Source organism: Idiotropiscis lumnitzeri, chromosome 9 (assembly GCF_059441095.1).
Source record: "Idiotropiscis lumnitzeri isolate Australia: NSW breed Sydney's pygmy pipehorse chromosome 9, RoL_Ilum_1.0, whole genome shotgun sequence".
NCBI classification, from domain to species: Eukaryota; Metazoa; Chordata; class Actinopteri; order Syngnathiformes; family Syngnathidae; genus Idiotropiscis; species Idiotropiscis lumnitzeri.
The window spans coordinates 8,591,239-8,604,457 of NC_142399.1; the positions used below are offsets into that span (position 1 = coordinate 8,591,239).

A 13,219-nucleotide genomic window follows, 5' to 3' on the forward strand; every position below is an offset into this window, starting at 1 on the left:
AGAAGAAAGTGGGTGGGGCGGTGGCTCGTTTTTCTGTTGCCAAGGATACCCCTCGAGGTGCTTGGTCAATCGGCGGTTTGAAGAATCCCCCAAAAGAGTATCGCGTAACATTTACAAATAAGGTATATGTGTTACAAAATTGAGTGGTCACAGTATTCTTGCTGCATTACGGAGAAAAATACTTGTTAGTTTAATCGGTTGAGGTAAACGAGTATTACAGACAGCAACAATTAGTATTATTTATCTCGTATTGAATACTTGTTCACTATATTTAAAATTGTAATCATTCTCAACATATTCCAGGTTAAGGTGAGTTTTGGCTTCGTGAACGACAATGCTAAACAAGTTGAATGTGCATATTTTGTAATTATTATTTAACACGACATCGCATAGTAGAAAATAACTTTATAAACTTGACTCTCTACATTTATTTTATTCTTTTTTTTAATTTTTTTAATTTATTTTATTCTTTAATTTATTTTAGTTGACTTAGTGACGCAGACAAAAAAATACAATGGCGTAATAATGCCGCGACACTAAGAGAGAACGCTATCCGTTTGGTTTAGGCTTAGCAACATGCCAGTGATAATTTTATAATGTTTTAATGGTGATATTTGATGTGATTATATAGTAATATTATCCTCATCATCTTACTCACTCTAACAAAAAAGTTAAATGTACTATTCTTGTTCGCGGCCGACAGGAAAAAAAAACTGTCGCGTGTTTATGACTAACTCCCTGGCCCAATCAATGATATGAGTCAATTACGTCACCACTCTTCGCCTATTTTAGCGAGAAGATTTGGACTCGATAAATGTAGGCGTTTGATACATTTAAATGCATTGTCCTGTACTGCATATATTCTCAGGTTTGAATTTACAAGGTAAGAAAGCAATGGCTCAATTGGGTCGAAAATAGGTTCACTCATTCAAAGCTTCGTTTTAGTGACATCTTGTGGCGAAATAGGAGACAGCAAAAAAATCATGTGACGTCATTGTTTTGTGAGTAGTGATTCGTTGAATATATAAATGAATGTATAATATATAAGTGTAGTTTATGACTAGGGAGATGGTATGCTTGGGGAAACACAGTATACACTGGTATCTTTGTATATTTTTTTCCCACAAAATAATACCTCAAGGTTTCTGTTATTGAGTGTGTTTCCTCCTCTTATGCAGAACTAAAGTGTTGAAAGGCTGATGTGGTAAAACAGCCTAGTCCACAATGGATGCCAATAGAGAGTCTACAGAAACTGACACTGAAACCCCACCGGAAAGTGAGGTAAACCTTATTCCATTTTGTATCATCTGTACACTGTTACACTTACTTCCTGTGCATCAACATCCCAGAGGTCCTTTTTAGTCATTATATTTCCCATTTATCCTCTAAAGTATTAACACAGCATGTTATTGTTTTTGGTACTATTTATTTAACAGTTTCTCAGCGAAGATGATCTGAATTACTCGGACGAAAAGGAAAAACTGCGGGCCAGGATGGCAGAGATCCGCAGCAGTGTGAGTGAAAAGGACATCCGCATGAAATCAAGTGTATAAAAATAAAACGCAAAGGTACGGTTAAGCGTAATAAAACGGAATGGATCCATGTTATCAGATCCAAGAAATGATCAGAGAAAATGAGAATGTTCCCGAAATCGAGCGACTGGAGCTGAAGGAGTTCAACGTGGACGACGAGAGGCAGAGGATGCACGATGCCGTCTTGGAGGAGGAAGTTTCCAAGGTAACACAGGCAATAAATGACTTGCTTTTCTTAAGATGCCATTTCTGATACAAGTCTTGACCGCAGGTGAGAGATCGAATTGAGATGGAGATTTTAGAGAGATGCTACAAGCGTGATCTTATCAAGAGAGACTGCTGGGATTCTCTGAAAGTTAAAGACAGAGCTGTAAAAGTATGAAATTAATTCTCAATCCAACTCAAATGAGATCATGAATGTAACTAATATGCCCTTGTCAATTACAGGCTTTTCACACGGATCACGAGGTGACAAACTACCCACTCAAAGAGCGACCACAAACCGAGTTGGATGCTCTTCAGAAAGTGGAAAATAAAAGGAAGGCAGAACTGGCTGTAAGTGCAACTTTGTCGAAGTTCGCATTCTCATGACAGAATTTTTTCAATTCAAAACAAGATTTTGGTCCTTGAATAGACGTGAATGCAAACATTAAAATTAAATGGAAAATGCCTTAAAAAAAAGTGCAACTAATATATGATTTCAAGCAAACAATATTCACTAAGCTGCAACTAAACTCAAGTTGTATTCACCATTTGAAAGGAGATTTTGCTCAATAGTATTTATTTATTTTTTTATGAATAAAAGCGCTTACCTGCTTTTTTAGGAACACTTGGGTCACTTATGTCTACTGTATTTTTATATCTTGGAATGCTAAGTGTTTAATGAGGTGATACTTGGTGGCCCATTGGTGCCACACCTTCCGGCAGAAGCAGAAGGCCCAAGAAAAGGGTGCAGATGACGAGGCCGAGGAGTTCTTGGAGGCCCAGAGTGGAGTAGCGAGCAGCTACTCCGCCGAGCTGGGACTGTTACACCCTTACCTCTACGACCAGTTCAGCCTGCACACCACTGAGCAGAAGCTCAACCAGATCGTTCTGCTTCAGGTGAGAATGGCTTCACGATATCAAGATTGCAATGCCGCAATTGTGGCATTAATAGGAGGGTTTAGTCAGGTGTGTCCCCGCTGTGAAAGTTTGTGGCCAAGACATTGTCAAGTAACAATATTATTTTCCTGTCAGCTATTAATAACTATTTGGAAAAGCATTTGAATGCTTGTCTGACTTGTTCAACGGAGAATTGGCTCTCTTTTGTCGCTATGATGACCTTGAATCATTTTTACTTTTACTCATTTTGGTGATTATACATTGGGTGTGCAACATATATCCACTTCTGCTTGAAATTCCGCATATCACAATTTATTTTTGTTTAATAGCCCATATTCATTTGCATGATGAAGTCAGCATGTAATGCACAGCATTTGCGCTAGAGGGAGCCTGTGAGCAACAAAAATAAAAGCACGACTTATGATGACTGTCTTTTTTTACGTGTGCCGCTAAGGCACAGGTGACAAACTCCGGTCCTGGAGGGCCGGTCTCCTGCATTCTCCCGGCTGCAACACACCTGATTCAAATGAGCAGGATATTTATCAGGCTTTTTCTAGAGTTTGCTGATGAGCTGGTCATTTATACATGCATGAAAATCAAACCTCGGTCCTAAAAACTCCTTTGTCGGGTAAATTCCATTCAAGATTTTAAATTGGACTTCTTTTGCTTTGGGCGGCTCTTGAAATGAAATATAATTGTTTCTCATATTTTTAATCTTATCCCTGTCAAATCGTTTCAAAATATACAACATGTTAATTGGATTAGTGTAATGTTCAAATAACAGCATTTTAGTGCTGTTTCAAAGTACTAATATAGCATTAAAAAAAAAACGAAAACTTGCAAAATCAATAATTGTGTGATCTCCCAAATTCTGCAAGGAACGCAGAGACACTTTTTTTTTTTTTTTCTTTCTACTTGCATGTCACCTTACGCCGTACCTTTTCCTACACTGTCATGCATGCCATCATACGATTCTCAACAAAATGTTGAATAAAGAATAAAATGCAAAAAAACAAAAAAAAAGCACAACAACCTGTGCGACTGTCGCAAAGTAACATCTCTCACTTTTGTCTTTCTCTCAATTTTCTCTCTTCCCAATCTGCAGGATGTGATCTTCCAAATCAAAGTCACTCTCAACACCCAGTTTGACAAGGTGTACAAGCAAAAGGTCCAGGAGATCAGCCGCGTGAAAGAGAGGAACAAGCAAGTGAAGGAGCTCCTGGACGAACTGGAGGTCGACGAGGAGCTTTGGGTGCCTGTCCTGAACGACAGGGAGGTGCCCGAGAGGGTGTTTATTGTCCACGACTCCGAGGTGACCACCCCCACTCATCATCACACGTCATCATTTGATTGTTCACTTTTGTTATTGGTAAAAGCCAAATCTCCCGGTGAAATGCTAGATAGAGGCCGAAAAGTACCTCACCCCAGAAGAGGAGAAGGAAGAGGAACGGAAGAGGCTGGAGGAGCAAAAGCGCATGGCTGCCAAGGTACGCTGCCAAAACAAACGTGGCTTTGTTTTTGAAACTCCTGTTTGTGGTTTCGTCCAAATTCTTCCTGGCTTGGAGATCGGACCAACCGGCGAGCTTGTGTACGTTTGCATGCTAACTCCTCGCAGCAGTAAATTATACTTAAACAGAACAAGGGTTTGAAAGAGATTTAAGATGAAATGTGAAAGGATGAAGTCAAGTTAAGGAGTGGCTGGCTGACAAAATGTCTCTGAGGTCCAGCCATCCTATTTTATTTTTTTTACAGCAGTTGTCTTCATTTGGGATGTGTGTGAGCTGGAGTCAATCCCAGCTGACTTTAGATGAGAGGTGCGGTTCCTCCTGAGCTGGTTGCCAGCCAACCGCAAGGCTCGCACTGACGTCGAGCGGAACCCTCAACCCTCCAAAATTAGCACATTTCAGGAGACCCCCAAAATGGCATGTTTGTAACATTGCACCACCGAAGAGAGCAAGCCATTTTCAACTCTTTAAATTGGTCAATAATTTGTCAAAATAACACCCACACGCAGATTGATCAATAGGGTTGGGGGGGGGAATCTGAAATTCACCAAATTGTGATTAATGAGGTTCTAGCCCGACGCCAGCGATATAATAAAAACGAATATCTATGTAACAACAACAGTGACGGCAATCAATCACCACATGTCACAAGCTGACAGCGCCACGCATGAGCAAAAGTTTCAAAGTGATTCATTTACTTAAAGCAAAATCAACGGCGGAAATTGTTATAGGTAGTGTGAAACGATGTTGGGTAATATCTGGATTTGCGCACGTCTTTTTTTATTTTTTTTGCCTGTTAGACTTATTTTTAAAAAATCCATTAAAAGTGTTTGAGCACCTTTTTTCCATTAAATACTTTTCACTACTCAAGTAATTATTGAAATGAGTCTTTAGTAAGAAGTTAGGCCTTCCACTTAAATCTGATTGGATGAATTGTGAATGCTTTAAAATCATTTACCATTTTCTTATTTTTCTCCTTGATGGAAAAAAAACTATATTTCACAATGATATAGTGTTTGGGTTGATTGAAAACTATTAAAACACTCTCATGAATAGTTCATCATTCATATAATTTAATGTTCCAGAGTGACGACGTCCGAGAAAGGGCTCTGGATGACATGATGGACGGCGTTCTTGAAGTGAAAAAAGACAGTCTGTTGAAAGCGGTGAGTCTGCTTCTACTCATTTCGTCTACATCGCACCCGAGCTGCGTTCGCAAAGCTTTTCCCGCATCACCTCAGTCGAATCAAACAAATGGGCCCAAAAAAGAAAGGACGGGAAGTGCCTATTAAATGTACTCCACAGGAAGTACCGCAGCCCGAGTTTGTTCTGGCCAAACCTAACAACCAGTGGACCGAAGAAGAGAAAAAGCAATTTAAAGAATATGAAAAGAAGGTCAAAGAGCTGAACACAGAGAAGGATAAATACAGAAAGGTATTCCAAATTTTCCACCACACCTGCTTGGAGATTTTGTGAAATACTTTCTTTCTTATTCTCTCACGTCGATTTTTAGTCACTGGAAACTGAAATCAAAAGTCTTCAAAAAACCACCAAGGAGGCCACTGACCGCTTTGATGATGGTTTAAAAAGGCTGTTTGAGATGAAAATCAAGTCAGACATGGCCATATGTCAGGTGAACAGCCACACATACACTTGCGCACTAACACACAACAAACTTATTGTGGATTTCTGAATGTTTTAAAATCATCATAAGGGGGAAAAAAGATGCTCTGGAGGTTAACAGATCATTAGAATAGGAGCATATTAAAATAGGAAATGTATTTGGATATAAGATAAATTTAATACTCATTTATTTCTAAACTTATTTTTGACTTTTTAAAAATTTTTATTTGCAATTTTTTAGGGCAATAGTTCTATTGATTGCTAATTATTGAGCATGATTTCTTAGTGTTTATTCACATTTATTCAGTTGTTGTTTATTTGTGACTATTTATTGGTGTGATTATTTATTTGAATGTGTAAATGTACATCAGAATTTGTAAACAAACGGGAGACTTTTAGTTTGATCTTATTGCCCTTGCCCAAATTTCATTTTCAGTTCAGCTTCAGATTTCTAGCATCCACACCCAGTTTCCACACAACCAGCACTTTAAAAAGTTTCATTTTTAATCTATATTTTTAATCATTTAATGAATATTAGATTCGTTGTTTCTTCTCTTAATTGAATTATGTCATGATGATTTGACACATTAAAAAAAATCCTACAAAAATCTTTTGTATTTTATAGGAAGAACTGAAGATTAAAACTCTTAATTACTCCGTGCTCATGGAGGAGGTGATGAAGAATGAAGAAAAAGAGCTGGCACAAAAACTTAAAGAAATGTCAGCACAGAAGGTAAAGTCATAAAACTTGGATAGTGCTTCAAGTTTTTGGGGGGTTTTTTTGTACTCTTTCCTGTACTCGCTTCCCTTCATCTTCACACTCACATTACAGAAGAAAATGTCCGAAGATCTGCAGACATTTGAAAAAGAAGTTGAATCGTTCCAGGAATGCTACGAAAACATTGTGGCAGACGACAAAGTAAGTCTTCTTGTAGCGTACGGACATCCTCTTGTTGGTGAGCGTCTATTCGCACGATCTAATGTCCCTCAAGGTTCAGGACAAAGACTTCAGGAAGGAGTTTGCTAATCTGCACAAAGCTCATGTTGATCAGCTGTATAAACTGTTCAAGCGAAGACCTAGGTTGGTCATCATTGCTGTTTCATTTGAAAATATTGGCAGTTTTTCAGACTTGTGAGTGTAATAAATGTTTTATTTTTTGTTTTCTTTCCGCTCAGAGGTCAAAAGAAGAATGCCATGGAGGAGTTGGACGCGCTGAGGAATATGCCAGAGGGACTGAACCAGCCAGTGTGGGAGAAGTTTTGTCAAATCCGCAGAACAAAAATAGTCTCCGAGCATCAGGTGACAATTTAATCTTCATGCAAGAACCAACAACCATACAGAAATAGTCACGCTCATTAGCTTCTTGTTCTGAAGCTTTTTGCACCAAGTAGCATACTTGGCTCAAGTGTCATAAAAAATCGGATTGAGGAGATATAAAAATATAATCATATAATATAAAAAAAATAAAAATAAATAAATAAATAAAAAAAGAAGAAGAAAGCGTCCTTTTTACTTAACGGGACATAGATCTGTTATCCGCAGTGAAAGGAAATTCCATGTTTTCTTATATTGCAACACAGGGGTAGCAAATACAATTAAAACAGCAGGGGCCCCAAAATTGAACCTTGTGGAACACCGTACTGCAATGGGACAGAGTGGGACTCGCAGCAACTATGGCTAACACAAAAAATCCTGCCTGCCAAGCAGGATCTAAAATATTCAAGAATTCTTTTGCATACCACTATTGGGACTCGTGCCACACTTTGAGAATCACTGCTCTATTTGACTCCCATTGATTTCTGACTTTGTGTGTTTGTGCATGCATTTGTAATACTTTTAAAAATTAAAAAAAGAAAAAATAACCATAAAATAAAAGGAATGCCACTTTTTCTGCAGATCAAATCCACAGCCGCCAGTCTGGCTGCGATGCAAGCAAGCTTGCTGAAGAGGCGAGAAGAGGATGAGGCGTCACAGCAGGAAATTGAATATCTCGCAACAGAACTTGAAAAGTCTGTGACGCTTCATTTATTTGCATATGATGAAAAACTGACTTTTCGGTGGCATGTATAGAAACTGTTGAGTCTCTAAAGTACTTGCCACCCATCAAGTGTTAAACGATGATATTCCCCCCCCCCCCACAAAAGTCTTATTGTGAATTTGGCCTAATTGGCCATGTCTTCTGCATAAAAGTGTTTGTTGTGGTGTACCTAATGATATGACCACTCCCTTTTTCTCTGTTGACACCTTCAAGCTTGCGTGAGGAGAAGAAGAACTTCCTGACGGACATCACGGTCCAGTTTTTGCTCAAACAGGGCCAGGTGGAGGTGACCAACACGGATCTCATCCCCGACTATAGTGAGTCGATTCTTCTCCACAGGGGCAAAGTGGAAGAACTCAACCAGGCCATCAGGGTCAGTGGACCGCACTCAACCCGCCTCGCAAAAGTTCAACCCGTGTTTCACCTTTCCTGTTTCATCCATTCAGACCCTCGGCGAGCAGAAGATAGCCATGATGGTGCAGACCAAAGACTTCCGGAAGGGCATCATCCAAGTGGAGTGGGACAACACCATGAGGAGGATGCAGATGGAGGATCTCAAGAACAAAGAACGGGACATCCAGAAGCTGCGTCTCACAGAAGACCACAAAGAGGTACGTGGGTCATCTATTTTAGCCTTGACAAATAAGATTTTTAATTTTTTAAATTTAGGTAAGACAAGCAGTTGTATTTATGTGGCGCAGATTTATTAACCTGCATTTACATTCTGGGCTGAATTCACTTGTGTTTTAGTAGCTTATTCTACGTGCGTGCAGCATAACCATTAAATGCTGCTTCGCCATGTTTGCTTTGAACTCCACTAATGGACCCGAGTCTGCAGACATCAGAGCCCTACTAGGTTTATATTCCTTTAGCAGTTTTTTTTTATATAATCAGGATATCAGCCTTTCAGCAATTTATAGACCAGTAGCATAATTTTAAAATCTATTCTACGGCTGACTGGGAGCCAGTGTAAAGTCTTGAGGCCTGGAGGACAGTATTATATTCTGATCTATTTATTCTGGTTAGAACCCGAGCTGCAGTGTTCTGAATCAGCTGCAGCTGTTTGATGCTCGCTTTACCATCTTATTGAGACATTTCTGGATTTCATTCATTGAGGCAGCACGACATTCGCTACACTCTGCATTTATTTTGTTGTTGAAGTTCACAATTAATGCAACTGTATGGATCCATTAAGCCTTCATAAAAACGATTTTTCGGTATGCAAAAGAATCACTGAATTGCAAATTTCCCCATTTTGGGACTAATAAGTTATATTAAATGATCAGACTGTGCATGTTAAAGTAGCTTACCATAATATTAAAAATACTTAAGTGGGACATCTGTCTTCTGATTCCTAACTCTTCATTTTATCAATCTGTTTTGGACAGTTTCATGCTTCCAAATTCCAACTTTGTGGGACAGTTTCAGTTTGGGGGAGGCCCTTTTCTGACCCCAGTGCACAAAGCAAAGTTCAGAACTGGATTAGTTTTGGCAACAACTTGACCTCAACCCCTTCAAACATTATTTATTCAATCAGTTAGACCACCTCTTTGGCCCATGAATCATGCGCATAATAGCCACGTGGCCCAAAACCACTGCCAATTATTTATTTTCTTTTTTTTATCACGCTTGCAAAAATGCCAGCTAGTCAGAAAGTGATTTTCGGCATCCACCAAAGGATTTATAAGCAGATAAGCAGATATCAGCACGTCTTCAGGTGAAAGCCGCTGCTTCTTTATCGCCATTTAAGCATGTGCAGAAGCAATTCAGGCAGCTCTCATCAATCTTCAGGAAGCACACGACCTAACAGGGAGATCCTCCCACACATTGAAACACCCGCAAGACATGTCCGGGCCGCAGGGAGTGAGTAGTTTGGAGAATAAGCAGGCCCAAAAAAAATCTGATGAGTCACGACTTATTTTTAACATGACGATGACTGCGCATGTGAATCTGCGCCGCGGGCCCCTCAATGCCCGTTTACTTTGGCAAAGTGTTCAGGTAGTTCTCCCGTGGCGAGCAGCGCCACTTCCTGCCATTGTTCAGGCCTCTGGAACGTTGACAATTCAAACGTTTGAATACAAACAAATCCATAAAGTGTGGTCATAATGTTTATTGCGCAGTTGTTTTTACACCAACATGGTAACGGGATATTTGGCCGTATGCTCTCTGTACGCATTTTATTTTTTTTTTCAGTATCTCAAGGCAGACAGTGACAACCGTGTGTGCAAGCAGGCCGTATCTATGAAGGAGACTCAGGCCCTGCAGCAAAAGGTAATGCAAGGCCCGGTCACACCAAAAATACTGGGGACCTGATACATGAGCTCCTGGGACAAAAAGTTCCTGCGCCCTCATGGTTGCTTTGCCAAAAACATTTACATCACTAGAGTCCGACTTAATAAGCCACCATAAGCCAAAACCAACACTGGTCTTGTATATTCATGATGTAATATAATCAAGTTGTAACAATTATTTCACAATAGCGTCTTTAAACTGTACTATTTAATTACTTCTGTGTAATCTTTTTTTTCTCCCTGAATATTAATCATTTGACATTTTCTGGGCTGTATTGTTCAAAGCATTCATTCATTGCACAGCAGTGATGATTGATCAAAATATATATAAAAAAAAAAAGACGTTGATTTAATATGTATTTATTTATGAATTTTGTATTGGTCTGGTCAGGCCACCGTCAGTGCACTTCGGGTGGCTCAACATAATCAAAGTAGTGGACCAGGGCCATCGGGCCACCGTTAATGTCGGAACCTGATAAACAACATTGAAAAAAAATTGTTCAAAATTTATTTTCGGTAGAGATTTTCTTTTATTCTCCACTGTAATGCGATGAAAGTCGAGTCCAAGTCGAACGATCGATGATGTCATTAATATTTTTTTTAGCGATTTGACAACCTATAAAAACATCAATGATGCCCTTTTTAATGCTGTGCTTCCCCCCCCTTTCTTTTAAAGACTTATCAAAAGGACATCAAGTGTCGCAAACAAAAAATTCGACACCTCCAAGCTCAGGCAGCCATCAAGGAACAGAAGAACGCCGCTTTGGACAAGCAGGTCCAGGATATGCACGTGACCGTGTCGCAGATGAGACACATCTACGAGGCCTCAGGTAACAACATTTATAGCATGTATTTCAGACTTGCTCTAAACTCCTTAAAAAAAAATCCTGTTTTTTTTCAATAGCTACGGAGAAAAACGAGGCGGTGAACACGGAGCGGCGCTACCAGGAGGTCCTTCTGGTGCAGCGGCTGAAGGACACGGCCAGGTTCCAGATGGAGAAGCTGGCGTTCCTCAGCGCAGAGGCGCAGCATTTGAGGATGAGGAACGTCCCTTCGCTGGTGCAGATCAAATACGACTGAGCCTTGTGCAGGCAACCAGGTTTTATTCACACTTATTTTAAATAGACGCAAACTACAAATCAAACTGTACAGGACAATAACAAAGCAACAACAAATAAAGAACTCCATATTATCCAACATTTGCTCTCTGAATTGGACTGTGCATTCCATAGTCAAACACCTCTCAGGTTGTAATTTTGAGTTTGATCAACCCTTAAAATGAAACAAACTCTTTAGTGAGCATCGCAAGCTATATTAGATATATTTGGGGAACCTTGAACAGAAGGACCCGCCCTGTTACTCACACAACAGTAAACTCATTATTATAGTCCAACGTTGTAAAGGTTTCTATAAGTTTCACCTTTTAAATTGAACTAGTGACATAAATGAAGTTTTCCAAGGTATTCCAATTCATTGGGATGTACCTAAATTTTTGAAACCACATTCAGGAAGCAAAGTCGTCCTCCGTGCGGTCAAAGTGCAGGATTTTCTCATCCAAACCAAAGAGGTTGATGAGTTCAGACAGGCTGGCCTTGCGTCCCTCCACAGGGATGTCCGACTGGAGCTCATACAACGCATTCTGAGCGCAACTCCGCCACTTGTCGATCAAAGTTTGAAGCTGCGTAAGGTCATTCTGGAGAAGAAGACAAAAAGTTGAAAAAATGATGATTCCCGTCTTCTCACCACATCAAGTGACCCACCTTGTTCCTGTACATCTTAACCATCCTCAATCGGCGTAAAGTCTCCGTCTTGTCCTTCACCTCCCTGCCGAGCCGCTCCCATCGTTGTACAACATCTTCGGGGTGAGAGTGTGCTGGTCCAGAAATCTTCTCAGTAAACCTTTCACTCCCAGGTTTGGCTTCCTGGCAGTCGGCGTCAGCAGACAGGCTGATAAGTGGAAAATTTTTATCACCATCATCATCCGTGGTCCGGGAATGTGTTGGAACTCGTTTGCCGTCCTCCTCGTCCACGCAGAGGCGCTTGGCCACGGAGAAGGGCGAGGTGAAGGAGCGCCGCGCTCTCTTCAGGCGTGCCTTCAGAGAGGAGCTCAGCTTCTGCTGAGGCTGTGGAGACCAGATGGCAGAGCGTGCGGTCAAGAATCAACTAAGCCAGCGCTTGATATTGACGTTCATTACACATCGGATGAGATCCCATACAAGCGCTATAGCCAAAATATCCTTCATAATTTTTTTCTTTTTAGTTAATGCAGGATACTTTCATTAGCTTTTCCAAAATGCGAGAAATATCTCTGAGTATAATGTAGTGTACTCATTACAAAGATTTAATCTACTTGATTATAGAATTATTTCACGAGGACAAGAGTGTTTTAGCACGAGTTTTCATTTTTAACATTTGCCCACCGGAGGCTTATAGAAGGTACATTGACGATATGTAAATAGTAATGTAACGTCCGAGTTTAGAGGGTTTCTAAGTACAACAATAATTATATGATATAAATTAAATAAAAATAAGGCATTCTGGAAACAGTTAACACACACAATATATGTAATATATTTTCAGTAAATTACCGTCTCATATGGACCACACGGGCTCGAAGGTGAACGATATACCGACTTAAATGCGACATTCTTCGGCGTGACCTCCATGAAGCAAACCGCTCTTCGGTCGCTGCTCAAAATAATTCAAAACCTATACGAATCTGAAAAGAAAATAGGTAAAAACAAGGTCTCTTCCGAAAAAGTGAGCAAAGCGGAGCAACAGCTGTATTCTTTTTTTCTACATATTGGATCAACAGTTTTCTGCATTTCCTTGTTTTGTAGTTTCAGAAGCCCTCCAAAGCCTGTGATTGGTGGAAAGCTGATGACGCATGCCCCAGTAGCATAATGGGAATTGTAGTTAATCGTATAATTATCACATAAAGCTCATTGAACTCCGTTTAAAATACCTAAAGTTGCATCCAATCGGCGTTTCTATCGATTTAAATACAGTCTTTGATATATTTCAATTAATACTGTTATGTTTATTGCTACAATCTAAGTATTTATTAAGTTAATTTTGTTTGAGCTGATACGCCCAGTGTTGTCAGACTATTTGTTAGTTACCTTATA

General features: G+C 39.9%; 2 protein-coding genes across 6 annotated transcripts; one reads left to right on the forward strand and one right to left on the reverse strand.

Annotated features, from left to right (window-relative positions):
• Positions 1-43: 43 nt before the first annotated feature.
• On the forward strand, positions 44-11,288 carry cfap43 (cilia and flagella associated protein 43). Of its 5 annotated transcripts, none has more exons than XM_088305650.1 (22): positions 44-122; positions 1,179-1,281; positions 1,437-1,514; positions 1,612-1,737; positions 1,804-1,908; positions 1,980-2,087; positions 2,460-2,633; positions 3,739-3,945; positions 4,034-4,120; positions 5,224-5,304; positions 5,444-5,572; positions 5,652-5,771; positions 6,387-6,494; positions 6,594-6,680; positions 6,754-6,842; positions 6,938-7,061; positions 7,659-7,771; positions 8,014-8,173; positions 8,247-8,411; positions 9,994-10,071; positions 10,768-10,921; positions 10,996-11,288. In XM_088305650.1, the coding sequence occupies exons 2-22, from the start codon at positions 1,225-1,227 to the stop codon at positions 11,169-11,171; spliced, it is 2,526 nt and encodes an 841-aa protein (XP_088161776.1). In that variant the 5' UTR covers positions 44-122; positions 1,179-1,224; the 3' UTR covers positions 11,172-11,288. The 5 variants fall into 5 exon arrangements, with proteins under 5 accessions (XP_088161776.1, XP_088161779.1, XP_088161780.1 ...); XM_088305653.1 differs by having other exon boundaries at positions 2,463-2,633; XM_088305654.1 differs by having other exon boundaries at positions 2,466-2,633.
• sfr1 (SWI5-dependent homologous recombination repair protein 1) lies at positions 11,175-12,963 on the reverse strand. The gene is made up of 3 exons (XM_088305655.1): positions 12,680-12,963; positions 11,852-12,214; positions 11,175-11,784 (listed from the first exon to the last, which is right to left on the reverse strand). Exons 1-3 carry the CDS (start codon positions 12,755-12,757, stop codon positions 11,596-11,598), a joined length of 630 nt encoding a protein of 209 aa, XP_088161781.1. The 5' UTR covers positions 12,758-12,963; the 3' UTR covers positions 11,175-11,595.
• Between the last annotated feature and the right edge of the window lie 256 nt (positions 12,964-13,219).